This window comes from Paroedura picta, chromosome 16 (assembly GCF_049243985.1).
Source record: "Paroedura picta isolate Pp20150507F chromosome 16, Ppicta_v3.0, whole genome shotgun sequence".
Taxonomy (NCBI): domain Eukaryota; kingdom Metazoa; phylum Chordata; class Lepidosauria; order Squamata; family Gekkonidae; genus Paroedura; species Paroedura picta.
Window position 1 is genome coordinate 5,461,638 of NC_135384.1, and position 26,171 is coordinate 5,487,808.

At 49.6% G+C, this 26,171-nt stretch overlaps 1 protein-coding gene across 1 annotated transcript; it reads left to right on the forward strand.

The window, feature by feature from the left end:
* Positions 1-784: 784 nt before the first annotated feature.
* LOC143826016 (integrin alpha-D-like) lies at positions 785-25,811 on the forward strand. Its single transcript, XM_077314519.1, has 30 exons — positions 785-951; positions 3,678-3,792; positions 4,204-4,316; positions 5,012-5,076; positions 5,393-5,507; positions 6,552-6,682; positions 7,411-7,556; positions 8,084-8,237; positions 9,170-9,320; positions 12,087-12,160; positions 12,813-12,942; positions 13,906-14,048; positions 14,692-14,835; positions 15,689-15,895; positions 16,014-16,144; positions 17,054-17,211; positions 17,641-17,795; positions 17,900-18,031; positions 18,652-18,725; positions 19,095-19,236; positions 19,351-19,464; positions 20,480-20,559; positions 21,775-21,858; positions 22,391-22,469; positions 23,114-23,221; positions 23,898-23,984; positions 24,141-24,254; positions 24,664-24,756; positions 24,873-24,983; positions 25,379-25,811. The coding sequence occupies exons 1-30, from the start codon at positions 912-914 to the stop codon at positions 25,496-25,498; spliced, it is 3,510 nt and encodes a 1,169-aa protein (XP_077170634.1). The 5' UTR covers positions 785-911; the 3' UTR covers positions 25,499-25,811.
* Positions 25,812-26,171: the final 360 nt, after the last annotated feature.

The window sequence follows — 26,171 nt, forward strand, 5'->3', positions numbered from 1 at the left end:
CTCACATGCCCTACTTGTAGGTGGCCAAAAACTATTTCCTTGGCCACAATGAGAAGCGGGTTGCTGGACTGGATGAACCACTGGTGTCAACCCGGTGTGTGTGTGTGTGTGTGTGTGTGTCTTCTTCTGATTATCGTTGCCAACCATTTTTAGAATCATTGTGCTCTTCAGACCTTACAGGAAAATAACAGAGGAAAAGTTCTCAATCTAACCTGAAAATGAGGGAACCGGCTACTGTTGCTTGGATGGTCCTGAGTAGGGAATCAAACACAGCTCTCCATATTCATATGAATATTGATATTTAGGGACGCCAGAATTTCAAGCAGAAGACTGTGCAACTGGAAACAAACAAACAAACAAAAAGGCTTGGCCGGTCTTGTGATCTTGAACCCCTTCAGCACATGTCAAAGGCCATAAATATGGATGTAGTAAAGCCTGTGAAATTGTGGGCCGTTCTTGGCATCCTTTTTGTCTATTCTGCCCCGCTTTGTATTATATTTCAACTGTGTTACACTATTTCATTGCTATTTCCCCTGTTCTCCAGCGTGCGTCGCATATAAAGGAAGTAAATAAATAAAGAAATGTATATGCATGTTTGTTGCTTACATCTGAAAGATCCAAAAAGCACTTCCTAAATTTGCAGAGTGAAAGGAGTGCAATAGAGGGAGTACTTGTTCCACTTCTGGTGGTGAGGCTTTGGGGGAATGTTAATTTTACTACCACCTCATCTCCTGTGGTCACATCCCACCTTCCTCTGTCTTTGACTCAGCTTCCCCTTTTGCCCCTTCCCTTTCCTACCGCTCAGTTTTGCAAATGATTCTCACTTGCCTCACTCAGCAACATTCGCACCCACAGCCATGGCTTAAGCAGCCACTGATTGTTGAAAGCCAGTCCTCGGAACATAGCTAAGGATGGACAGTCTGTTACTGCTCACCTGTTTCTCGGCTGCCGGTAAGTGTGGTCTTTGATTTAGAGGGCATTGTTTGGCCAGATTTAGGCATGGTGCTGAAAGGGGCTCATGGTTATTGTAGACCATGAACATCTGGAGAGCCACAGTTTGGCCACCCCTGCCATAAGGGAACCGTGGCCCATGGGACATCCACCTGGTCAGGGCCTTTTTGGCCTTGGCCTCAACCTGGTGGAATGAGCTCCCGGAAGAGCTGAGGGCCCTGCTGGAGTTATCAGCTTTCTGCAGGGTCTACAAGATCTTCTGAAGGGTCTTCTGCCAGACGTATGTTTCAGGCCAGGGTGGAGTCTCGGTGTTTCCATTGGAGGATCCCGATGACTATTTAGATCTGGCTCCTCGCTCCCAGTGGAAGAAAACTTGGCCCTCCGGTTGAATGGGGGAGGAGGAGGGAGGGAGGGGATTGGAGATTAGATATGTTGAGCAAGAGGTCACCATCTATCTATTTATTGTTGTAAGGGGTGTTTTATGGGGTTTTATTGTGTTTTATTGTTTTTATCTTGGGTGAACCACCACGAGACCACTGGAAGAGCAGCGGTATAAAAATAAATAAATAAAATATGGGCACTATCCTTCCAAACTGCAACTTGAGTCTGGGAGGCACCTTAGCACCCAGATTGGAGAAAAAACCCGACCAGGATCAGGATAGAGATTGGGGTCAGGTGCGGATGGCTTTTGTTAACCGAACCCAACCAGCTTCAAAAGCGCAGTGCAGATAAGCCTCTGGATGTCTCAGAAGTGAAGCAGGGTCAGTATCTGAATGGGAGACCACCAAGAAAGTCCATGGTGGTCTCTGAACCTACCTCTTGTGTCAGAAAACCTAGAGAGTCACGGTTAGTCAGCTGTATTTCATGGTCCTTTATACAAGCAAACTTTCATGAGTCATAAATGATTCTGACTCACCAATGTTTGGGCTGGAATAAAATTGCTGTCTTGGTGCCATCGGACTCCGAAGTTTCATTTGACTATGACAGTTCCCCATCCAAAATTACCATCTCGGGAGATTCTGCTTTTGAGTAACGAACCACAAAAAAGCCTCTCACAACACAAAGCAGGGGCACTTGGGAGACACAGAGCCCAAAGAAACCTTCCCAATTTTTCTTTATTTTGCTGCAGAATGAAGACTGCAATCTTTTCTTGCCTGATTAACCAGCTGCTAAAGTGCACTGATTAATCGGTGGGATGGAGTGAAAGGCCATTTCTTTTCCATTGTGTTACTGGAATAGGGAATGAAAAATACACAAAGGAGGTTCTCATTGTAGCTAGGCTCTGTTGAGTCATATTCCCTCCCCTGTCTAAAAAGGGCACCGATAACAAGGCTTTGGTAATATGCAAATGCATTGAAATTCAGTTAACCAGTTCATGGGCCGACGATCGATCAATGAATTAAAATTATTTAATTGGTTGACAGAATTGGTCTTTTTATTGTTGCTACTCTCCAGTAGTGGAGAAGAATTGGGGGGAGGGGGTTCTACCTTGCTTTTCCCTACCCAAAGGAGTCCCAAAGCAACTTACAAACTCTTTTCTATTCCTCTCCCCACCACAGGGACCCTGCGAGATAGATGGGGCTGAGAGAGCTCTGAGAGAACTGCTCTGCAAGAGCAGCTCTAACAGAACTGAGACTAGGCCAGGGTTATTCAGCTGGTTGCTTGTGGAGGAATGGGGAATCGAACCCAGTACATGGGCTTAATAGTGCTCATCCTGAACACGATGCAAAGGAGGAACCAATTACGGACTCTTATCCTAAGGACCCATGGACCAATGAGTATCCTGCAATAAGGGCCAATCAGGTTCTTTGGCGAGCAAGCCAAATGGTACATAAGTTTGTGTTGTGCCTATGTTCCCTGTTCGATGCTTCTTGTTGGAGTGGGCGTTGGTAAAGAGCTGGCTGTTTCCAGAGAGCTGCGTCTGTGTCTACCGAACCCACAGACCTAATATGTACACTTAGTTTATCACTCCAGTACAGAAGCAGTGCTCTATCCCCATTTGGACTTTCTGCTCACATGACAGGATTGGCCAACTTAAGCAAAAGCTAACTCAGAAATCCATGAGCAAAAATGGGCATGGCTAGAAAGAGAGGGGCCTCCTTTTCATCCCACCCACGTTTCCTGCCACCCCTTTTCCAGCTATCAAACTGTGTGGCCAGAAGCATTTCATCCTTCACGAAGCCTTAGTCATTTCCCCTCTTGCTGTTACTCCTTCTTTGACTGCCAAGGAAGCCCTTCCTGTCTCTGTCTTTCACAGTTTGCCTCCCAGGAAATGGGAGGAAGGAAATCAAGAGCATGGGTGCGACACGGTGGGTTTGACACCGATCGCGGATAGATTAACACACAAGCTGAGGCCTAGCTAGTTTGAGCAGAGCAGACCTGCCTGTTATTTCCTGAACTGCATTGTGGGCAGTGGGCTCCTGCAAGCATCCCAAATTGCCTTTTTTGCACCATTGTGTTCTTTTTCTCATCAGTCTGGTACCTTGGGGATACCAAGCTTATTCCCTGCATAAGCCGCCATGACTTTTACAGTGATGGACAGGCAGAAATTCAACTATTTCCCTCCACAGCGCTGGGAAAGCTGGACATTGCTGGCTCTGAAGCCTGTTGAAGGCAAGAGTTGCCACCATCTTCCCGAAAAGACAGCCTCTACCTCTCATAAGCCCACCAGGGTAAGAAATCTTTTGTAGTGTAAGAAATCTGAACCAGTGATTTATTCCCTGCAGTGCTGATGGCCTGTCATGGATTCAGCATCGATACAGAACACCCGATAGTTTTCCAGGAAGCAGCTGAAGGTTTTGGGCAAACTGTAGTGCAGTTTGGAAAAGGAGCTGATGGAGGGTAAGTGTATCAGGAGCCACTCTAGATCTCCACATGCCAAGAGTCCTCTGAATGCTTCCCAGGGGTCCCACAACTTTCCAGGTGTCTACTAAATGTTTTTAGAAAGTGAGTACAGCCAGGAGCTTCTGACGGGCCACTGGAGATTTGATTGGCTGTCCAGATTTTAAAAAATATTGCTTGGGCAGCAGCCACTACCGCAGCACAAGAATCATCCAAGTAGGATTGAAGGTAAGCTGCGGTAGCCATTTTGTGGGCTGGGTCCACCTTATAGGGCCGCCATTATGTGGCTGTGTCCACCACCTGGGTCACAGTTCCAAAGCTGCCTGGAAGCTCAAAACGTTGGGGATTCCTGCCTTGTGCCATCGCAATAGACACCCTTGAAATTCATGCCGTGTGTTCTTGCTCTTGCAGGGTGCTTGTTGGGGCCCCACTCCAGAGGGGGAATGTGAATGAAACAGGTAAAATCTACAAATGTCAGCGAACGCCGAGCAAATTGGGCAGATGCCAGGAAGTCCCTATACAGCGTAAGTATACAGCAGTGTGAGATCTGCTTGCCGGGGAAGTAGCAAGCAGAGGAAAGGAACTGGGTTTCACAACTTCCACAAATTGCAAGATGCCCTAGTCCCGCTGTAGACTGCGTTGGTCAGACCACACCTGCAGGACTGTAAGCAGTTCTGGAGGTCTCTCTTCAAGGTGTCAGTGTGGCGTGGTGGTTAAGAGCTGCGGGTTCTAATCTGGCAAGCCGGGTTTGATTTCCCGCTCCTCCGCATGCAGCCAGCCGGGAGACCTTGGAGTAGTCACAACCCTTCTAGAAGTCCAGAGGAGTTTCTCTCAGAGCTCTCTCAGCCCTACATATCTCCCAGGGAGAAAAAGTTTTATTCATGGTATAAGCTTTTGTGTGCATGTATACTTTGTCAGATAAAACTTGTATAAAACGTGTCTTAGAGGTGCTCCTGGACTGAAAGTTCTGCTGCTTCAGAGCAACACACCTGAATCTACCCATGAAATTAGTTTAGGATTCCTTTAATTAAATGTTTCCTTCTTATTCTAATATTGTTTTATTTTATACGGTATCTTGTGCATTGAGCTAGTTTGGAACATATGCATTAGACTGCTCCGATTGCATTGATTTTAATTGTGTCGTCTTGAATCTCAACAGGTGTAAAGAAATGAATCAATATTGTTTTGTCAGCAGAATATGTTTTCTTGCTCCTTTCAGTTCCCAGTGATGCTGTGAAGATGTCGCTTGGTTTGTCCCTGTCTGCCTGGGAATCCAGGTTTTTGGTGAGCAGAACAGATCCTGTTAATCCTGTGCAGCCCATCAGGACCCCCTGTCTCCTGGGGAAATGCTTATCTGACTTTTGAACAACAGAAGTCAGGATTGACTCGAATAATCAGTGGGTGAGAACTAGCGGATAAGTCTTTCAGGCCAAGAGAATGAGGATTCTGGGTATAGCTGAACCCCAAGACCTTTTATGTTAATGTTTCTACAAAAATCTATTTAACTGCCTGTCCCCAACAAGGGGGCCCAAGGTGGTTTACAAAATAAATAAAATAGGACTAGCTAACTATTGCTGATGACCACCCCTTGGTTCTACAGGCATGTGGTCCTACAGTGCATCAGACTTGCGGGGGGAACATGTATCTCAAAAGCTATTGCTTTCTCTTGGACCAGAACCTGAGGGAGATACAGCACGTCCCTGACAGTCTGCCAGGTGAGACCCAAAGGAGGAAAGAAATAAACAGAAGCCATGGACCATCTATGGACTGGGAAGATGGGGACCTGGGATACGGGGAATCTACTGTCCTAACCTTTTAGGTGGAGTGTTGGAAACCTGGTTCTAAACTCTTTGTGTTGGGAAAAACATTGGACTGGCTGAAGATGACTCTAAGTTGTTGAGGGTGGGCTGCAGAGGATGTGTTGATATTGGATGAGTGGGGGTCAACATGGCAAACGAGGCTCAGGGTGGGCAAGTGCAAAGTCATGTGCACCGGAGCAAAAAATCCCAGATATTAATAAACGTTGATGGAGCCCGAAATGGTTGCAACTGACCAGAAAAGAGATCTTGGAGTCATGGTAGATAACTTCCTGAAAATGTTTGTTCAGTGTACAACAGCAATAAAAAGGGCGAATGCTAAGATGGAGATTATTAGGAAGAAGTTGAAAACAAATTGGCTAATATCATAATGCCCCTGTATAAATCTATAAATCTCACTTGGAAGACTTTTCAGGTCACGGCACCTCAAAAAAAAGAAATTATACCATTGGAAACGGTGCAACAGTTCCCAGTGGCCTGCATCATACCCACCCTGGGCCTAGAGCTCGGACCTTCGACGTCTGGTTTTAGACTTTTAGACTTGAAAATATTAGCATGATGATTTTATTATGATGGATTGTATTATAATGCTTATGTTGCTCACTGCCCTTAGTTTGCCTTAGGTAGAGAGAGCGGGTTATAAATTTAATGAAATAAATCAATGTCAATAAATAAGGTTTGTTTAAAAAGATGAACACTTTCCTTAAGAAGAAAGGCTAAAGAGATTAGGGTGGGGCCCTCCACCCTCCAAAGTAGCCCTTTCCTCCAGGGGAACTGATCTCTGTCGTCTGGAGATGGACCATAATTCTGGGGGATGTCCAGGGCCCACCTGGAGGCTGGCATCTCTACCTGTCCATCGTTTGCCTTGAAAACCCTACGGGGTTGTAAGCTGCTTGTAACTGGTCAGCACCTTCCACCACCAATGGGTATTTTGTCCTCCAGAATGTGCGAAACGAGCCAACGACATTGCTCTTCTGATAGACGGCTCAGGAAGCATTATGGATGAGGAATTCAGACAGATGAAGACGTTCATTTCTAGGATCATGAAACGCTTCCTCAGCTCTGACACACAGGTAACGGCTGGGGTGGAGAAGTCAGGTGGGTTCCGGGATAAAGCGATCATGTATGGGATCCATGGAGCTGTTTCTGCTCAAGGGCTTGCTGTGTGTGGAGAGGGCTCCATAGCACCACCAAAAGCCCAACTCCGAATCCCCAGAGCTGACACAGGCCCAAAGCAAGGGCAACCTGGTTGGTCAGGTGTCCAGGAACGCCTTGGGACTGCCTGGGATCTGCTGATTGCCGTGGCAATAGAGAGCACCTAGCCCTGGCTGTGGGTAAGCACCTGGCCCGCCTTCAGGACTTTGCCCTGTGCCTCTCCCCAGGACAAGCAGGATGCATTAATTCAAAAAATAAAATAGGCCAATGGAACTGAACTTGCTCAATATGCCTAGTTGCAGAATTCAGTTCTGGCTGCAGGATCTGGCATCTTTTCTCCCTCATCCAAGAATATATAGGTTTGGTCCATTGGTCTTTCCTCCAAAAGCCAAATACCGATGCAATTTAATTGATGCAATATTTATAATATTCATAGACCTTGGGAACAAGTCAGGTAACAGCCCAGTTAAACCACATAATTTACGACATTAAAATAATTTGCGAAATGCATCAAAACCACAGTGAAAACTAGCAAAACACCCTGTTGGTATGGCAATAGATGTAAATTCTTTCTCTCAGCCATGTGGCTGCACTCTCTCCTCCTCTTCCTTCCAGTTTTGGGTCCAACTCCCTCTTTTGGTTTCAGTTTGCCTTGTCCCAGTATTCGAACACCTACGTAGAGCACTTCACCTTCCGCGAATTCCAGAACAACCCAAATCCTGATGCTCTCCTCAAAAGGGTTCACCAGCTGAGGGGGGGGACTCACACGGCAACCTTTATTCGGAAGGTGGTGTAAGTATTTCCTTTTTGTTCAGGTGAGGCGCAAAGCGATTCTCTACAGCAGCCATTCAAATACGCAGAACCAATGGCTACCGGCAACCCAAGATCTAAACCAGGGGTAGTCAAACTGCGGCCCTCCAGATGTCCATGGACTACAATTCCCATGAGCCCCTGCCAGCAGGGGCTCATGGGAATTGTAGTCCGTGGACATCTGGAGGGCCACAGTTTGACTACCCCTGATCTAAACAGGCAATGTGACAATAAACAGAAGAGTCACCAGAGCAATTAAAGTAATTGGAGTGGGGGCAACCGTTGTCTGCATTTAATTGGTGTGGTTATTTGTTGGTGTTTAATCATTTAAATACACTTAATAATATTTTTTTCCTGTGCTTTCTCTGTTTTTAAGCCTTCTGGTTAATCTGCTTTAATTTGTATGTGATTTTTAAAAATTCAATAAAGTATTTGGTATAGCTTTTTTTTTTTTTTAAGTGGGGGGAATTGAATGGCACAGTCTCTTTCACTGGCGTTTTTTCCTCCAGGCGTGAGGTCTTTCAGACAGACCAAGGAGCCCGCCCAGGAGCTACCAAGATTCTAATTGTGATAACAGATGGAAAGAAATTAAGAGATCGGCTGGAGTACAGCGACGTGATCCCAGAGGCTGAGAGTGCTGGCATCATCCGCTATGCCATAGGGGTGAGGAAACTAGCCAAGAAACCTGAGGGATGCCTGCACATTTCCCCTTGAATTCTGCCACCTCCAGATCTTGGAAGTTCTGAATCACCTTATCTTGTTTCCAAACTGAAACCAAAATCTACAGTGCCTGAATCATGGACATAGAGCACTGCAAAACAATCAGCCATGCAATCGTACATTTGGTTGCTTTCAGATTTTTGTTTAAACCCTTGGCTTTGTTTGCCACTGACACTTCTCATTATCTGAGAGTCAGTGTGGTGTCTTGCTTAAGAGCAACAGCCTCCAATCTGGACTCTTCCTCGACACACAACCAGCAGGGTGACCTTGGGCCAGTCACAGTTCTCTTAGAGCTGTTCTTGAAGAGCAGTTCTCTTAGAGCTCTCTCAGCCCCACCTAACTTTCAGGGAGAGGAAGGGAAAGGTATTTGTAAGCCTTTTTTTTTTTTTTACTTCTTCAGCTAGTGAGAAGTAAGGTATACAAAACCTCTTTTTATTGTTCGTCGTCTTTGTCTTATTCTTTTTCTTTTAAGCTTCTGAAACCAGGACTGGAAACCTACAGTTGGCCCAGGATAGTCAAGATAATGTATTTTCAATAACCGTGTCCTGTCGAGAGCCAGCGTGGTGTAGTGGTTCAAAAGAGGTGGCCTCTAATCTGGGGAACTGGGTTTGATTTCACACTTCTCCACATGCAGCCAGCTGGGTGGCCTCAGGCCAGTCACAGTTCCCTTAGAACTGTTCTCAGAACAGTTCTCTTAGAGCATTCTCAGCCCCACCTACATCACAGGGTGTCTGGAGAGGAAGGGAAAGATGTTTTGAAGCCATTTTGGGACTCAGAGTGAGAAGCAGGGGCCCAAAATCCAGCTCTTCTGCTGCTGTTGCTGCTATTTAATGCCTCCCCCACCCCCTTTGCCCTTTCCATCTCATCCTGTCCAGGTTGGAAGTGCCTTCAGTTTAGATGCTGCCAGACAAGAGCTCATTCAGATTGCCTCTAAGCCCAGCAAAGATCATGTGTTTCCCGTCAGCAACTTTAACGCCCTCCAAGACATCGAGAACAGTCTTGAGGATAAAATATTCGCAATCGAAGGTACCCAGTCCTGCTGCTCCTGTTGTGAGGAAGAGAGGTGGGGTCAGAGAGGTGAAGTGTATTGATTGACCGGGACTAGCCTCCAGTCCACATTTTACAGACTCCCCCCAAAGTAAACAAGAGGCAATCTTTGGATTGTCTGGCTACAGAATAAATCATTATCCACTGTTGTTGCTCTAAATATTTATGAAACAGCCTAGGGGGTGGGATGTGTCCAGCTGTCCAAGTTGGAATAGGGCCAATCAGGGTGCAGCCAGCTTTGTCCTGATTGGCCCTGTCCCTGTGGCTCCCGCCCTCCATCCCTGGACTCTAGCCTCTTTGCTCTCAGATGCCTCAGTGCCTGGAGCCAGCAGCAGGTAAGGGGAGAGGCCCTGGGCAATGGATCGTGGTGGAGGGCCTCCTGGCCTGCTAGGCAGGGCTTGTTGATGAGCTAATGAGGGCCTCCAGGCCTGCTGGGCAGGGCCTGCTGATGAGCTAATGAGGGCCTCCAGGCCTGCTAGGCTGTGCCTGCTGACGAGCTAACGAGCTAACGAGGGCCTCCAGGCCTGCTAGGCTGAGCATGCTGATGAGCTAACGAGCTAATGAGGGCCTGCTGGCGTGCTGATAAATTAACGAGCTAATGAGGGCCTCCAGGCCTGCTACGCTGGGCCTGCTGATGAGCTAATGAGCTAGCGAGGGCCTCCTGGCCTGCTGTGCAGGGCCTGCTAATGAGCTAATGAGGGCCTCCTGGCCTGCTAGAATGGGCCTGCTGATGAGCTAACGAGGGCCTCCTGGCCTGCTGATGAGCTAACGAGCTAACGAGGGCCTCCTGGCCTACTAGGCTGGGCCTGCTGATGAGCTAACGAGGGCCTCATGACCTGCTGTGCAGGGCCTGCTAATGAGCTAATGAGGGCCTCCTGGCCTTCTAGGATGGGCCTGCTGACGAGCTAATGAGGGCCTCCTGGCCTGCTAGGCTGGGCCTGCTAATGAGCTAACGAGGACCTCCTGGCCTACTAGGCTGGGCCTGCTGATGAGCTAACGAGCTAACGAGGGCCTCCTGGCCTGCTAGGCTGGGCCTGCTGATGAGCTAACGAGCTAACGAGGGCCTCCAGGCCTGCTAGGCTGGGCCTGCTAATGAGCTAACGAGCTAACGAGGACCTCCTGGCCTACTAGGCTGGGCCTGCTGATGAGCTAATGAGCTAACGAGGGCCTCCTGGCCTGCTAGGCTGGGCCTGCTGATGAGCTAACGAGCTAAAGAGGGCCTTCTGACCTGCTAACGAGCTAATGAGGGCCTCCAGGCCTGCTAGGCTGGGCCTGCTGATGAGCTAATGAGCTAACGAGGGCCTCCAGGCTTGCTAGGCTGGGCCTGCTGATGAGCTAATGAGCTAACGAGGTCCTCCTGGCCTGCTAGGCTGGGCCTGCTGATGAGCTAACGAGCTAACAAGGGCCTTCTGGCCTGCTAACGAGCTAACGAGGGCCTCCAGGCCTGCTAGGCTGGGCCTGCTGATGAGCTAACAAGGGCTTCCTGGCCTGCTGTGCAGGGCCTGCTAATGAGCTAACGAGGGCCTCCTGGTCTGCTAAGCTGGGCCTGCTGATGAGCTAACGAGGGCCTCCTGGACTGCTAGGCTGGCCTGCTGATGAGCTAACGAGGGTCTCCTGGCCTACTAGGCTGGGCCTGCTGATGAGCTAACAAGCTAACGAGGGCCTCCTGGCCTGTTAGGCTGGGCCTGCTGATGAGCTAACGAGGGCTTCCTGGCCTGCTGTGCAGGGCCTGCTAATGAGCTAACGAGGGCCTCCTGGTCTGCTAAGCTGGGCCTACTGATGAGCGAACGAGGGCCTCCTGGCCTACTAGGCTGGGCCTGCTGATGAGCTAACGAGCTAACGAGGGCCTCCTGGCCTGCTGTGCAGGGCCTGCTGATGAGCTAACGAGGGCCTCCTGGCCTGCTAGGCTGGGCCTGCTGACGAGCTAATGAGCTAACAAGCTAACGAGGGCCTCCTGGCCTGCTAGGCTGGGCCTGCTGATGCGCTAACAAGGGCCTCCTGCTAGGCTAGCCCTCCTGACGAGCTAACAAGAGCTTCTTGGCCTGCTAGGCTGGGCCTGCTGACGAGGGCCTCCTGGCCTGCTGATTGCTCGTTAAGGACTGCTAAGGTGCTGACTAGCTGACTGCTAAGGAGCTCTGTCTGGGACCTGCTAACAAGCCCCCCGCCCGCCCCACTTGTTTTGGCTGCAAGCTGCAGCCCAAAGCCACCTTAAGCTTCCTGGCCAGGGCTCAGGGGAGGGGACCTTTTCAAGGCCCGTTTTTAGGAACTGGCTTTGAAGCCAGTAAATAAATAAGAATCTCTCCTCTTCCCGGTTCCATCTGATTTGGGCTACTTCCCACCTCCTTGCCTATTTCCTTACCTTGTCATTTTCTTCCACGTTGGGAATGATTTCTCTGGAGGGAGGGATCCACAAGGAAAACACATTAGAAATGAAAGCCTGTGTTTGTGTGGAGCATTTGAAAACTGTGAATTAAACTTCTTTACGGTATTAGAGTTTATTCTGCATTTCATAATTATGCTCCTGGATCCAGCAGGTTCGATTTCCAACAGGGATGCTGTAGAGCTGGACAGAAATGAATTCAGTGAAGAAACACCCATTCCTCCTTATGTCTTCTCCCGTAAAGGGGGGACTGTTCTTCCAGCTCACTGCCTAGGAGCATGAAAACTGAAATCTCTTAGCGCAAGTCTTCACACACCCTGTTAGCTCTGCTAACCATCTCTTTCCTTCCACCCTCCTCCTTGAAGGCACAATGTCCCAAAACAGCAGTTCTTTCCAGCTGGAGATGTCCCAGGAAGGACTCAGCGCCTTGGTGACCCCTGTAAGTGCTTCCTGCTCCCCTTCGACAGGCTGATGCCTCTTGGGAGGCCCCCACCCTTTGCCCCCCCTGGTTTATTTTTTCCTTCTCCATTGAATGTCCATCCTTCAGCACTCACTATGCATTTGGTTTGATGGTTTTCCGTTTTTTTTAAAGAGCTCTGTTGCCACGATTTTTCTCATTTCTCTGCCCACAAGCCAAAGTTAATCGAAGAGGAGAAATGTCCCCAGCCTCTATGAATCTGTCTAGTCTCCTGTTATAGCCATCCCTCCCTCCTTTGGCATGAGCTTGGCCGAGTGTCTCCCATGAAGCCCCTAGTTCTCAGGTTCAAGACCCAGCGAGGGATCGAGTCTGGACAGCGTCCATGCTTAAAAACTAAAATGATACAGTGATACAGAGCCATCGGGATAGGCTAGGAAAGAAAACAACATGAATGCCTTCGAAATATCAGCTGAGATTTCTCCAGGCACAATTAGGGTGTGAGGGTGTGTGTGTGTGGGATGCGGTGCGGTGCTTGTCCCCCAAAGTACCAAGGATCACAGTTAGTGGCATTTTGCCATCGGCTGCGGCATGTTTGTGATTTTCTTTCACATACACACACTCTGGTTGATACGATCTCCTTGACTGGTGTTCTTCCACTCCTGTGACGTTCCAGGATGGCTTTGCGCTGGGCGCTGTGGGCACCTACGACTGGTCCGGGGGGCTTCTTCTCTACAGCAGTGGTAACGATCCAGACTTTATCAATGTGACCGGCCCCTCCAAGGACATGAATGACGCTTATCTTGGTAAGAGTCCCAAAGCAACTTTCTCTCCCACCCCCTCCCCCATATGTACTGAGGCCGTGTCAGAATTGTTGGAAGCCTCTTTGGCTGGATGGGATCTCAGAGCAGCGTTTCCGAATCCGTTTCCTTTGGAGGAGATGGCGCTACAGGCTTGTGGCATCCTCGGTTGTTTGCAACACATTTGCTGTGTGGCTGGAGTGCAAAAGCACAGAGCTGATCTCATCTTCACCTGAACGGCCTTGCCATCTCCCCAAATCCAAAACCCAAACTGCTGCTTTTCCTGCTCTCTTCTGCCTACCAAAGTAGACCTGGTAGATGGGTGTGGCTAGCAGATACCCGGGGCTCATTCATGCCCGTCATTCCTCATCAATTATCAAAGCCTAAAACAGGGTGCCAATGTACACAGGTGTGGGAAAGGTTTAGAGTGGTTTTCTTATGTGGCAGCTACCGCAGGTTTAGAAAAAAATCACAGGAAACCTGGGGAGAAGCCACAAGAGGCTGTAAATGTGTGTGTGGGGGGGGAAGGAACCCTGCTTCTCCTTACCTTGGTGGAGTGGTTAAGAGCTACACCCTCTGATCTCGAAAACTGAGTTTGATTCCCCACTCCTCCTCCCAAGCAGCCAGCTAGGTGACCTTGGGCTAGTCACAACCCTGTTAGAGTTGTTCTCACAGAGCAATCCTGTCAGAGCTCTCTCGGCTCCACCTGCCTCACAGGGTGTCTGTTGTGCGGAGAGGAAGGGAGGGTGTTTGTCAGCCCCTTTGGGACACAAGAGACCTACTAGGTGACCTTGGGCCAGTCTCCTCCTCCTCCTCCTCCTCCTCCTCCTCCTCCTCCTCCTCCTCCTCCCCCTCCTCCTCCTTTTCCTCTTCTTCAGCAACAGTGTGGGTGACATTTATGAAGCCATAAATGGACTACTTTCATGTGTTTTCTTTCCAATTCTGCACGTGTCTTTTGGTCCCTCCAAGGTTACTCTGTACAGATGGTCCGAATGAGAGGGAGGCAGAGCTATGTGGTGGGGGCCCCTCGTTACAAGCACGCAGGTCGGGTCGTCCTGTTCGGCCAGGAAAACGGGCAGTGGCAACCGAAGTCTGACCTTTCTTTGAAGCAGGTAAACAATAGTGAAACCTGTCACAACGCGGTTCAAGTTCATTTTTCAAACCTGCAGTTTCCCCACAATGCGCCCTAAGCGTCTGTAGTGTTTAACCCAACCTTTCTCAACTATTTTACCATTGAGAAACCCCTGAAACATTCTTCAGGCTTCGAGAAACCCCAGAAAGCGGTGCGATTGTGCAGAATAGGGATGAGAAACACAGTTGTGGACATGCCCATGCAGGGCCACTCCCCTTCCCATCCCCTCCAGACCCATCATTGGCCATTTGGGAAAGGGTGGGTGGGTTGACATGACCATATATGGCCCTATCACCCAATAAACGTTTAACAATTTTAAATATATATATATATATATTCCTGGAGCCCTTCCAGGCCAAGAAACCCTGGTTGAGAAAGCCTGATCTAACACAAAAGTTTTAAACTAATCAAGACAATCCCCTTCATTTTTGTCCCAAGTGATTAAAAGACCCCTTTGGGTGGGGAGCAGTAGGAGAGGACCCAGGAAGCCGGCTAAGGTCAAGGGAGACCAAGCGACAGGAAATCTTTGAGCCACTGGCGAAACTCTGCTGTGTTTTTACGACTGCTTGTTGAGAACCATTTTCAAGAGTCAATAAACGATTCTAACCTTGGAAACTCTTAAGACCCTCCAGATTGGCTCTTATTTTGGGGCTTCACTGTGCTCGGTGGACCTGGACCGCGACTCGAACACGGACCTGGTGCTCGTCGGTGCGCCCATGTACTACGACGGTGTGGCAGGAGGGAAGGTCTACGTTTTCCAGAGGCAGGTATGTGTAGAAGAGCGCTGGGCTGACCTTGCTACTCAGGCTCCTCGGCTGCAGTGGAGTCTCCTAAGGAGGTCTCCTTGGGCTGAGGAACAGGAAGCAGGACAAGGAGAAGGCAGCAGACATGATATTTGTGCGTTAAACAATGAGATGAGCCGCTTCTTGAATGCAGGCAGGAAGCCCTTAATGAAATCCACATGACTTACCCCCTATCATCCCTGTGGGTTGCCCGTGGGCGCCCTAGAGCCCACCACACCTTCCTTGACGCCCATCAAGTGGTTTTAGAAAGTGGGTAAGGAAAGGCGAGGCTGTTACCCAGCAGAGGTCCTGATTGGCCACTGAAATCTCATTGGCTCGGCAAGTTAAGAGCTGTGGGGTTTTCTGTATCCGGGAGGCGTCTCCAAGGGGCTTACCATCCCCTACCCCTCCTCTCCTCACAGCAGACCCCCTGTGGGGTAGGTGAGGCTGAGAGAGCACTGAGAGAACTGTGACTGGCCCAAGGTCACCCAGCGGGCTGCATGCGGAGAAGCAGCAGGGAGTCAAACTCAGTTCTCCAGGCTGCTCTTTTTAACCACCATGCCCACCACCCTGTGTCCAAAGGTGTCCGAAGGCCTCAAAAGGTTGGGGACCCTTGGTTTGGAAGTCTTGGGCTAGCTTTGGAGGCTGGACAGAGGGCAGCATCAGCATCAGGGTCTGCTAATTCTGTCAGCACAGGTGACTGGCTTTTTCAGAGCTGGTGTGGAACTCAGCCCCCCCCTGAAGAAGAGTCAGCGTGTGGGGTCAGCGCAGAGCATTTTCCTCACCGACTGGTCCTTTCACTTTGCCTACTCACCTGTCCCCTTTCTTCTCTTGCCAGGGGGAGACGTTTGTCAGCACCCAGGAATTGCGAGGGAAGCCCAATTACCCTTTAGGCCGCTTCGGGGCCAGCATAGCCGAAATAGGCGACATAACCGGAGACGGGAGAACTGATGTGGCCATTGGAGCCCCAATGGAGGAGGAGAATCAAGGGGCCCTGTACGTATTCCAGGGAAGTTACAGCTCCATCATACAGGACTACAGTCAGGTGAGGGCCAATAGCTCCCCTGTCCCTGACTCATTTCCGGGGAGCAAAGGCAGCATCTGGGACTTAGCCTCCGCCCTAAGGACGTCGGCACAGCTGACCTAATCTCTCCTGCCCACAGCGCATCCGAGGGTCTCGGTTCCCCAATAAACTTCATTACTTTGGCCAAGCTATTGCTGCGGGGACAGATCTTACAGAAGATGGACTCCCGGACATCGCCGTGGGGGCTCGTGGACAGGTGTTGCTGCTGAGGTAAAGGTCTGGGGGCGGCCTTTTCACATCTGCCTGCACACTTCTGACATCACTGCGATGACACAGGCTTGTTGGACCTTGCCACCTCTTGGAAGCTGAGCAGGGTCATCCCTAGTTGGTTCTTGGGTGGCAGACCCCGCAATGCCTGCTAATTTTTTTTTTAATTCACAGTTCTCCGTTTAAACGCCTATGCACCTAATCATAGATGCATAGTGCTTTTTGAACGCTGCCCTTATGGAATCACGAGTCTTGATACTTAAAAAAAATTAATCTTCTTGCTGATTTTTCTTGAGGGGGGGGAACTTTAGAGAGGCATGCTTTGTGTTATAACTTTGGGGGGAAATTATTTTTTGCCACCGTCTGCATGCTTGTCCGCGTATTCGTTGCTCCAGGATGTTAGCCATTAAAAAAAAAGAAATTCCATCCCCCAGAACAAGGGAGAGGAGGTGGGTGCGAGGGCGGGATGAGGCAGCAGTTTTTAGCATGTTTGAGCCTCCACACCTTCCCTCTGCTGCTGCCTGCTGGGCACAATTCTTCCCATTTGTCAGAAAGCTTTTGCAACCAGCTGTCTCTGGCGGCTTCATCCAAGGGGTTCCTTTAGCCCTCCATCAGCTGATTGCTACCCAGTTGGGGGAATTTCCCCCTGCGGTTCCTGGGAAAGTGAGTCACAGAAATGCGCCCTTGAATAACAGCAGCAACCACCCGCCCCTACAACAGATGTGTAGCAAGTGTAGGTGTCTTGCACATTGTGGGCGATTGCCGGCAAAGGCCCTCCCTTGGTGGTGTTGCAAAATGTATTAATTCATGGCCTTAGGCAATGCAAAGGGCACTTCCCTTTGCCACTGGGCATGTTTTTGGAGACTGGCTCTGCATGACGATCCGGTGCCTCCTTCCCTCCCTCCCCACCAGGTCTCGGCCCGTGGTCCGGGTCCTGCCCAGCATCACCTTCTCCCCCTCCGTGATCCCCCTCTCTGCCTTCGAATGCCATGGCCAGGATCAGCTGGACAAGGAGGTCAGCACGGCAACCGTTTGTCTCACCATCCAGTTGAGGTCTCCGTTTACGCCGGGTAGGTCCATAGAACTGGGGAGGGGTATGGAGCCTAGGGGCTTGGTGCCCTGGGTATGCGCAGCGTATACACAATGGCAGGCTCCGGAGCAGCATGCAAACAGTTCCAGTGATGTGTTCTTGTCATGCAGTGAACAACAAAAGAGGGAACAAAATAAGCCAACCTGTGTATACAAGCTGGGTGACTCCTTCCCCTTTTATTTTGACACCCACGGCCTACTCATCAAGCCCTCCAGTTCCCTAGCTCATGGCCAAGTTCATTTAGGCAGGAGGGAAAAGGCCACGGACCCCCTCTGGATCTCCCACGGAACCCCCAGAGATCCACGGACCCCTGGTCGTAAATCCCTGCCCTGGAGAAACAAAGATGCACGGTACGTCTCAGGCATACCCACAGCATCCCTCCCGTTTGTTTTCAATCCCTCTCCTCCAGCCGACAGGATTTCCAACACTGTTCGGTACTCCTTGGCTTTGGATCCCGGCCGGATGAAAGTCCGGGCTGCTTTTGACAGCGGCTCCTCCACCGTCACTCATGAGCTACAACTGGGCTTGGCTCAGCAATGCCAGACCTACCGCATCAAGCTCCCGGTGAGGACACAATTTCAGTGGGGGAGGAAAAGGAGAGGCCCGGGCAGCAAGGACCAGCCAACATGATCTCACTTTTTCTCTCCGCCTCTCCGCAACGGCGCAAGGTTTGCATAGAAGACAGCCTGACGCCCATCAACATGCAGCTGAATTACAACCTCACTGGGAACCCCATTCCTTCTGCGGACAACCTGAGAGCCATCCTGACGAACGATTCCCTCCCTCTGTTTGTAGCATCGGTGAGTCGGTGCCCTCTTTTGTTGTGAGACAGCTTGGCTTGCTTGCTCGGGGATTGGTTGTATCTCAGCATGCACAAGCTGGGTGCGTGGAAAAACATACCTTGCTTCTGATACTCTAATTCTTCTCACTGATAATCTAGATCAACACAATCTTTCCGATTCTCTACTTCTTCTCACTGATAATCTACATCAACACAATCTGAGTCCAGGCACACCTTTAAAACCAACCAAGTTTTATTCAAGGTTTAAGCTTTTGTGTGTATGAAGGCGTCTTCAAGATACAGGGAATATCCTCAGCTGTTACATTGAGGTGGAGGGGGGGGATTCATTGCCTAGGAGGGCAGGCTAGAGCCAAGATGCATGACGGACTGAGCTATAATAACAGACTGGGTGAAGGCAGTGGTCAAGATCTGTAAATGACTGTAAATTGGCATACAAATACAAGAGTTAAAGAGTCCGGTGAACAGCCCCTGGAGATAAGTGCCGTACGATGGATAACTACATTTGGCATTAAAATCAAAAGAGGAGGATTTTAAATGAGGCGTATAGAGATAAATGCTGAAATGTCATGCTTTTGGCAAAAGTGACATGCTCTCTGCCCTTCCCTCCCCCACTCACAGCTGCCCTTTGAGAAGAACTGCGGCCAGGATGGAGTCTGCAAAGATATCCTAAAAACCGCCTTTAATTTCTCAGGGTAAGTTAGCATTGCCATCCCTCTCAGCTCAAATGAGATTTCCCCAGCGAGTCAAGCATCAGAGTGGCGATATCCCTTTAAGCGGTTGGGCCTCTCAACTTTGGTGCTGAAGAGCTGTGGGGCAGAATGCTTTCTGCCCTGCCAAAACACCTCTCTGAGGAAGCCCACCACACTGCCTTGGCTTACTTCCCCCAACTTCATCCAGACTTCAGGCTCAGAACGTACTTTCCTTCCCAGGACTTACGAAGCTGCAACAGAAGACTATTGGCCTTAGGTGCATGGTGTAGTGTCTTCCCCTTTTTCCGTAGAAATACCACAAAACTCCTTGTTTCAGAGATTCACGACAGACTCTCTCCCCCTTGTCTCCAGCCTAGACACACTGGTGGTGGGTCAGAACCCAGAGCTCAACGCCACCGTCTTTTTCCGGAATGACGGAGAAGATTCTTATGGCTCCATCCTGACCTTTGGCTACCCTTCCGGGCTCTCCTACCGGAGGCTGACCATACTACAGGTGGGAGGAGCAGAAGTGTCGGGGAGACTGGGATGGGGTCGGGCTTGGGGGTGGGGGAGAGAGGGTCTCCCCGTCCCAAAATCCACTTTCACAGCCCTGTCCCCCTCTGCTCAGTCTAACAGGAAGAACATGGGTATTAAGTGCTTCTCCACCCCGGCTTCAAGAGAAGACTCCTTCAGGAGCACTACCTGCAACATCAATCACCCCATCTTCCAAAGTGGGGCTGAGGTAAGTTCCTACCCTCAGAATAGGAAGGTGTAGGAAGTCCTTTCCCTGTGGCCAATATCTGCCTGTAAAGAGGGGGGGAGTCCACCTTCACAGCCAAATATGTTTCTCTGAGGCAGGGAAGGCCTGTCTCTGGGTGGTGTCTCCATCCCTGGAAGCGTTTTGGTAGCTTAGCACCCAGCTGAGAGGAGCTGCCATTCAGGGGCTGATCATATTAATTTCACAGTAAAAAAAGAGGAATGAATGAACGAACAAACAAAGAAATGAATGGAGGAAGGAAGGAAGGAAATCTGGAGGTTATTATTCCAGAATAGATCACTAGATACTCATGTCCTCAGTAGTATCTTATCTGGGGAATACCTGGGGGTTTTAGGGGAGGAACTTCAGCAGAATACGATGTCAAAAAATCCAGCTTCCAAGGCAGCCATTTTCTCCAGGGGAACTGATCTCTGTAGTCTGGAGATGAGTTACAGTTACGGGCGATCTCCATCCCCCTCTCCTTTCCCAGAGGTCGGCCACTCTTTGTGGTGTAACAGTCAAGAGCCGGTGTGGCATAGTAGTCATGAGTGGTGGACTCTAATCTGGAGAACTGGGTTTCATTCCCCCCACTCCGCCACATGCAGCCAACTGCATAACCCTGGCTAGTCGCAGTTCTCTTAGGGTTGTTCTCGTGGATCAGTTCTCTTAGAGCTCTCTCATCCCCAAAGGCCTCACAGGGTGTCTGTTGTGGGGAGAGGACGGGAAAGGCATTTGTAAGCCACTTTGGGACTTTTTTGGATAGTGGAAAGCAGGGTATAAAAAAAACAGCTCTTCTTATTCTCTTCTTCTTCTGGTGTCCTCAGGCTCATCTAAAGGTTAGAATTTCTCAGATCTCTGGGAGAAGCAGCAACCATGAGAGTTAATCATGAGCAATGGGAGGGCAGTATATAAATATAAATAAAATAAATTAATAATAACTGGATTTCATATCTCCTGTTGCTCGCTAATGCAATGTCTGTTGTGTCTCCTTCTGTTTTAGGTTATCTTCATTGTAGGTTTTTCTATTGACCCTGAAGGAGTCCTGGGGAGTGAGGTGCAGATCAATGCAACGGCTGGCAGGTGAGGCCTGATTTATTTATCACTCTTCTTATCCTCCAGGTAGCTTTGGGTGGCTGTAAATGGTCAGCCATTTTCTCTTTGCCTTTCCCCCCCTCAGGTAAGTCAAGCTGAGGGGTAGTAGATGTCTCAAGCTAAGCTTAATAGCTTAGTGAGAATTTGAATCTGGCCACCCTGGCCCTAGGGGCACACTTTAACCCCCATGTCTCATTGATTCTCAAAGCAAATCCAGATATGGGGCATGAAATAGGATTGTCCATGTAGGATTCTTGTGAGTGCAGAGACCAGGACGCTGGGGGTTTGTTTTGGCTCCCAATTGTGACCCCAGCCTCATGGCACGAGAACCAAAACTGAACTGAAGAAACCCCCAACCCACCCCAACCTATATAGAAAAGCCCCACAATAGATCTTCCTGTCAATTCGTGGTATTCGTCAGTTTCACTTTATACTGACTGGATCCCAGGAACTAGGCTGGACATTGGTCAGTTACAGGGCAGGCTTATGATCCTGCCTTGGACCTCAAGCTTGGTCCTTGGCAGACACAATAGCCAGACAACCTGCAGCAGACGAGGGCTGTGAGTATTGACTAGGGGTAGCAGCCATTATTGGTGCTGTGTGATGCTGGCACTTCCGGGTCATGCAGGAAGTGACATCATCACGTGGCAACAACAATCGTTGCTCCCTCCTGTTTGGCTGGGCTGATTCACTTGCCAAACAGCAGAGTGTCAGTGGGCTGAACACAGTTAGGAAAGTTTGGTCTGGATTGAGGTGGGGCACGTAGGTCGAGAAAAGGGCTGGAAGAGGACAAGTCTCCTCGTTGAGGTCTTGTGACCTGGGACCTCAATAAAGCCACCAGGTCTAATAGGGGGAACCTATAGATCCTGTTTGATCATTCATGCCTGAAGTGGGATTTGCATATAGAACAGACTTAAGCCCATTACAAACCAGCAGCCATTATCTGTGGAACCATTTTTGATCGGCCCATGCCCAGTGTCAGATAACACCCGAGGATGTCTTATCACTCTGCCATCTTGCCCCACCTCTGATGGAACCACTTTTGATCAGATTTAAATTTGTAACACAGCTGAACCTTGAGTGTCTCTCTGTTCAGTCATAGTGTCCAAAGTGGGAAACATTGTGCCTGCAGAACACAAGCGGTCAGTGGCACGTGTGGCATGTTTTGATGCATTTCACTCTTCCTGTGTCTCCCTTTTCCAGTGAAAACAACAGCCCTGTCACCCAGGACTCGTTTCACCAAGCAACGCTGCCTGTGAAATATGCCATATATGTTTCTGTCAAGAAGTAAGTGTCTAAAAGTCTTATGAGGCAAAGGCAGACAGCTGCCTGTAACCGCCATCTTGTCAGTGCCTGTTAGAGGTTGGCCACCCCCCCCCCACATAACCACGGTTGTTTGTATGGGAGAGCCATCTTAGGGTAGTTTTCCTGAGGGAATTCTCTTCAAAAGAAAATCCCAGAGTGGATTTCAAAAAAATTCTAGGCTGCTATGACCAGATATCCCAAGTGATTTTAATTGCTAAAAAGTAACTGCTAGGCCCGCAGGGGTGACCAAACTATGACTCTCCAAATGTCCATGGATTATAATTCCCATGAGCTGGCAGGGGAATCATGGGAATTGTAGTCCACAAACATCTGGAGAGCCACAGTTTGGCCACCCCTGCACTAGGGACTTTATTTGGACCATTGAGTGGTGCATTTCTCTGCACCATTTTCTGAATGTCAAACAGTGGCCCCTCTCCCAATCTGTTTTCTTTGTTCCTTTTCTACATCTTTTCTCCCCTCAAATATACACCATAGACCTTCTCTTTTCTTCCAGCATGGACGATTCAACCAAGTATGTCAACTTTACCATGGGGCAGGAAGATGGAAACCAGACAGTTGAACATCATTATGAGGTGAGGAGGACGCAAACAGATAAAACATTGTAAAATAAGGAACATGGCAGCTTTTAGGGTTACTGATCGCCTGGTGGGGGCTGAAGTTCTCCCAGAGTGACAGTTGGTTCCAGACACTTCATGGAGGATATGGCAGTCTCCAAACATAGACTGTGTATGATCTACCAATTCAGGGCTTTCCTTCCTCCTAGACTCTATGCCTTACCATAGAGCGTAGCTGAAATGGAAATCCTAGATAGAGTTGAGCTATTTAGACTCCCTTGTTCCGTAGAGAATCGGTGAAGCAAAGGCTGTAAATGGGGAAAAGGGCAGTGGGAAAGATGAGGTGGGAGATTTTAAATTTGACTTATGACAGGAAGAAGTAGCCTTACCTGAAGGAGAGTGGGAAGAGCTGGCCTTAGAGCCAGATGTGATATCAAAGAGCATGCAGTGACATCCGGACTGACCTCCTTCCTGTCTCCAACCTCTGCCCTTCCCACGCAGAACCCCAAATCTCCAAGAATTTCCCGAGCAGCACCCTAGAAGTGTGTTGCGTGTAACATTTGAAAACGGCAAAACGTCTTGTTTGTTAGAGCAAGGAGTGGAGGGTGTTAGGGCTTCCGGCTTCCCCTTCACACTTGACTAAGGATCTGCTTCTTATTCAGGTGAGGAATCCAATAAAACGACCAGTCCCTGTCTCGGTGACATTTGAATACCCCGTGGAGCTGAATGGAATCTGGGTTTGGAACGCATCCGTGGATATCTCCATCGAGGTCTGTCCCTCTGATAATGTACTGATGGGATTACTCTAGGGCAAGCTTTCTCAACCAGGGTTTGAGAAACCCTGGTGTTTCTTGGTGGCCCTGGAAGCGTTTCCTGAATGGGTGGGAGTTTTGTGTGTGTGTGTGTTATGTATACATATACATACATAAGTTGTATAAATAAAAAGCTAAGGACTAGGTAGGCAGAGAGTGGGTGGGGCCTGTCCAAGGCATGGCCCAATCAGGAGGCGCTTTGGCCACATCTCGGACAGGCTTCGCCCACCCAGGATTTTGGCCCAATTAGGAGGCACATGGCTGTTCATTTCAGCCTGCAGTGGGCTTTGTGTCTAGTGTGTGTGTGTGTGTGTGTGTGTATGTGTATGTGTGTATGTATATATATATATATATATATAACATTTTAAAACATTTATTGGGTGATGTGACTATATATGGCCATGAAGACCCACCCACTCCCAATGGCCAATGATAGGCCTGGAGGGGGTGGGATGGGGAGGGGCCCCAGGTGGGTGTGTCCACAGCTCTGCTTCCCAACCCTATTCTGCAGGATTGCACCACTTCTGGGGTTTCTCCGAGCCTGAAGAACTGTTCAGGGGTTCCTCAATAGTTATAAAGTTGAGAAAGGCTTCCGCAACTCAAGTCCAAATCAGTGTTTCCTTTGCTTCCTCAGCATTTCCACCAGGCTCAGTGTGCCTCTAGAAGAAAGACTCCCGGGTCCAAGGATTTTGTGAATCAACTCCACAACCGGGCTGTTCTGGTGACTCTCTCCTCCTCACCCCCCACGCCCTGTTTGGTTCCTGAGCAATGTCGGCAGCCTCCCTTTTAGAGGCACCTGAACTAGGGGAGGAGGGGGGCTTAGCATTAGCCCGGTGGGTCAAGGGTGTTCATGCTCTGCCTTCTCATCTCCTTCCAGGACTGTACAGTGGCTGCCTGTGAAACCATCCATTGCGACATCCTGTCTCTGGAGCAGGGGCAGCCGCTGGGGTTCAGGATCAGGGGGCCTCTCGGCTTCAGGTGGCTGTCCCAGGTGAGGGGGCTGCTGTGGAGGGGAGAGGAAGAGGGAGAGGACCCTTTCCTTAGCCACATGGTTCACCTCCTCCTGCTGCGCTCTGCTCCAGAATCAGTTGCATCTCAGAGCCGGACGAGACGCCACAGCAGCTATGAGTTGACACTGTTTTAGCAGCCATGTTCTCCAGGGGGACTGATCTCTGTCCTCTGAATATTGGCTGTAATTCCCAGGTGTCTCTAGGACATGCAGTATAAAAATCCATAACTGGCGACTTCGTATCGAGCTGATCTGTATTTCTGGGGTAGTACTGCTCAGCGCTGGCTGCACATCTGGAATTTTGCACACCAGTTTCTGGAGAGTCTTCCTTGATCCTCATCAGATGAACCTCCCCTGCAAACTCTTAGCGGGTTTCTGCCTTGCCTTCCAGACCCAGCAGAAGAAATTGACGGTGGTGAGCACAGCGCAGATCTCCTACGATGTCCAGAAGTACATCCAGAAGGAGGGTTTCATCAAGAGCCAGGTAAGGAGGGCAGGAGCCGGTTTCAGGAGGAGGATGTGGGGGAAGGACCCTCATCTATTTCTCCTTTCGGGTGAAGAGGTGAGGACACCTCATGGTTTGATCCCCTCTTGCTGCAGGTGAACATGGTGGTGGAATACCTGGAGGAGTACAACTACCTGCCGGTCATTATCGGCAGCAGCGTGGGGGGGATCCTCCTCCTCGCTCTGATCATTGCTGCTCTGTACAAGGTGAGAACTGGACAGGATATGCCATTCTTGCTCAGGCCAGAGGCCACAAGTAGGGACCTGGCTGGGGCAAAGGGGAACGGGCTGGCACCCTCTGAAAGTGGGTACATCCTTAAGGATCAGCTAAAGGGAGGGGCCGTGGTTCGTGGTGCAGCATCCGTTTGGCACGCAGAAGGCTCCAGGTTCAATCCCCGGCACCTCCAGTTCACTGGGTCAGGGAGCAGGTGATGAGAAAGACCTCTGCCTGAAATGCAGGAGACCTGCCTCCAATCTGATTGGACACAGGGCATTTACCCACAACCGACTTGTTGATAACCACGGTCTGGTTTCTCTTCCTAAAATCCCAGAAGAATGGGGTCCTCCTCTTCTGACTTCTATCTGCCCTCTCCTTCTTCCAGTTTGGGTTCTTCAAAAGACAGTACAAACAGATGCTGGACGAGGCAGGAGAAGGGGACGAGGGGGCTGGGCCTCCTCCGAGCAGCGACAGCGGCCCCGATCCTCAGTTGGCCAAGGCATAATGGGTGTCGCCACCCGCATCTTCTCTTGGCTCTTTTCTGGCAACCTCAGAGCTCCCTCTGGACGCCGTGCTGAGAGAGAAGGAACCGGCGTCAAGCTGACGGTGCGCTTTCCCTGTGCGGAAAGCGATACGGCATAGGCGGAAAAGCACCTAATCTGTGTGAGATTATTGTCACATTGCATGCAAGATTGACAAACTCCATCCGATGGTAACTTCGCATTTAGATCTGGGTGTGTATGTTTATTCCGGACCCTTCTTTCTGAACTAATGAGGAATTGGCTGTGTGGTTTTAATAAAGAACACCACTGAAAGAAGGGAGGGCTTAAGTTCTTATGCCTGTAGCCAAAGAAGAAAGGATGTAGGCAATATCTGGGGAGATTTCAGTGGGGAAGAACTGAGCAGAACTTTCAAGTGGGTCGCCGTGCTGGTCTGAAGTAGCAGAACAAAATCAGAGTCCATTGGCACTTTTAAGACCAACAAAGATTTATTCAAGGAATTTGAAACCCTAGTGCCTTGAATAAATCTTTGTTGGTCTTAAAGGTGCTCCTCGACTCTGATTTTGTTGAGCAGAACTTTGTTATGTTTGGGTGGGGAATTTAAATTCTCAGGCACAACATTTGGCTGCTTTCTTCTTTGGGACATTTTGGGACTTCTACGAGTGGGAGACCTGTTTT

Coding starts and splice junctions, on each gene's coding strand:
- LOC143826016 (XM_077314519.1), top strand. CDS start 912: ATGGACAGTCTGTTACTGCTCACCTGTTTCTCGGCTGCCG. Junction 4,317..5,011: donor CCAGGAAGTCCCTATACAGC/GTAAGTATACAG, acceptor TGCTCCTTTCAG/TTCCCAGTGATGCTGTGAAG. Junction 15,896..16,013: donor TCATACAGGACTACAGTCAG/GTGAGGGCCAAT, acceptor TCCTGCCCACAG/CGCATCCGAGGGTCTCGGTT.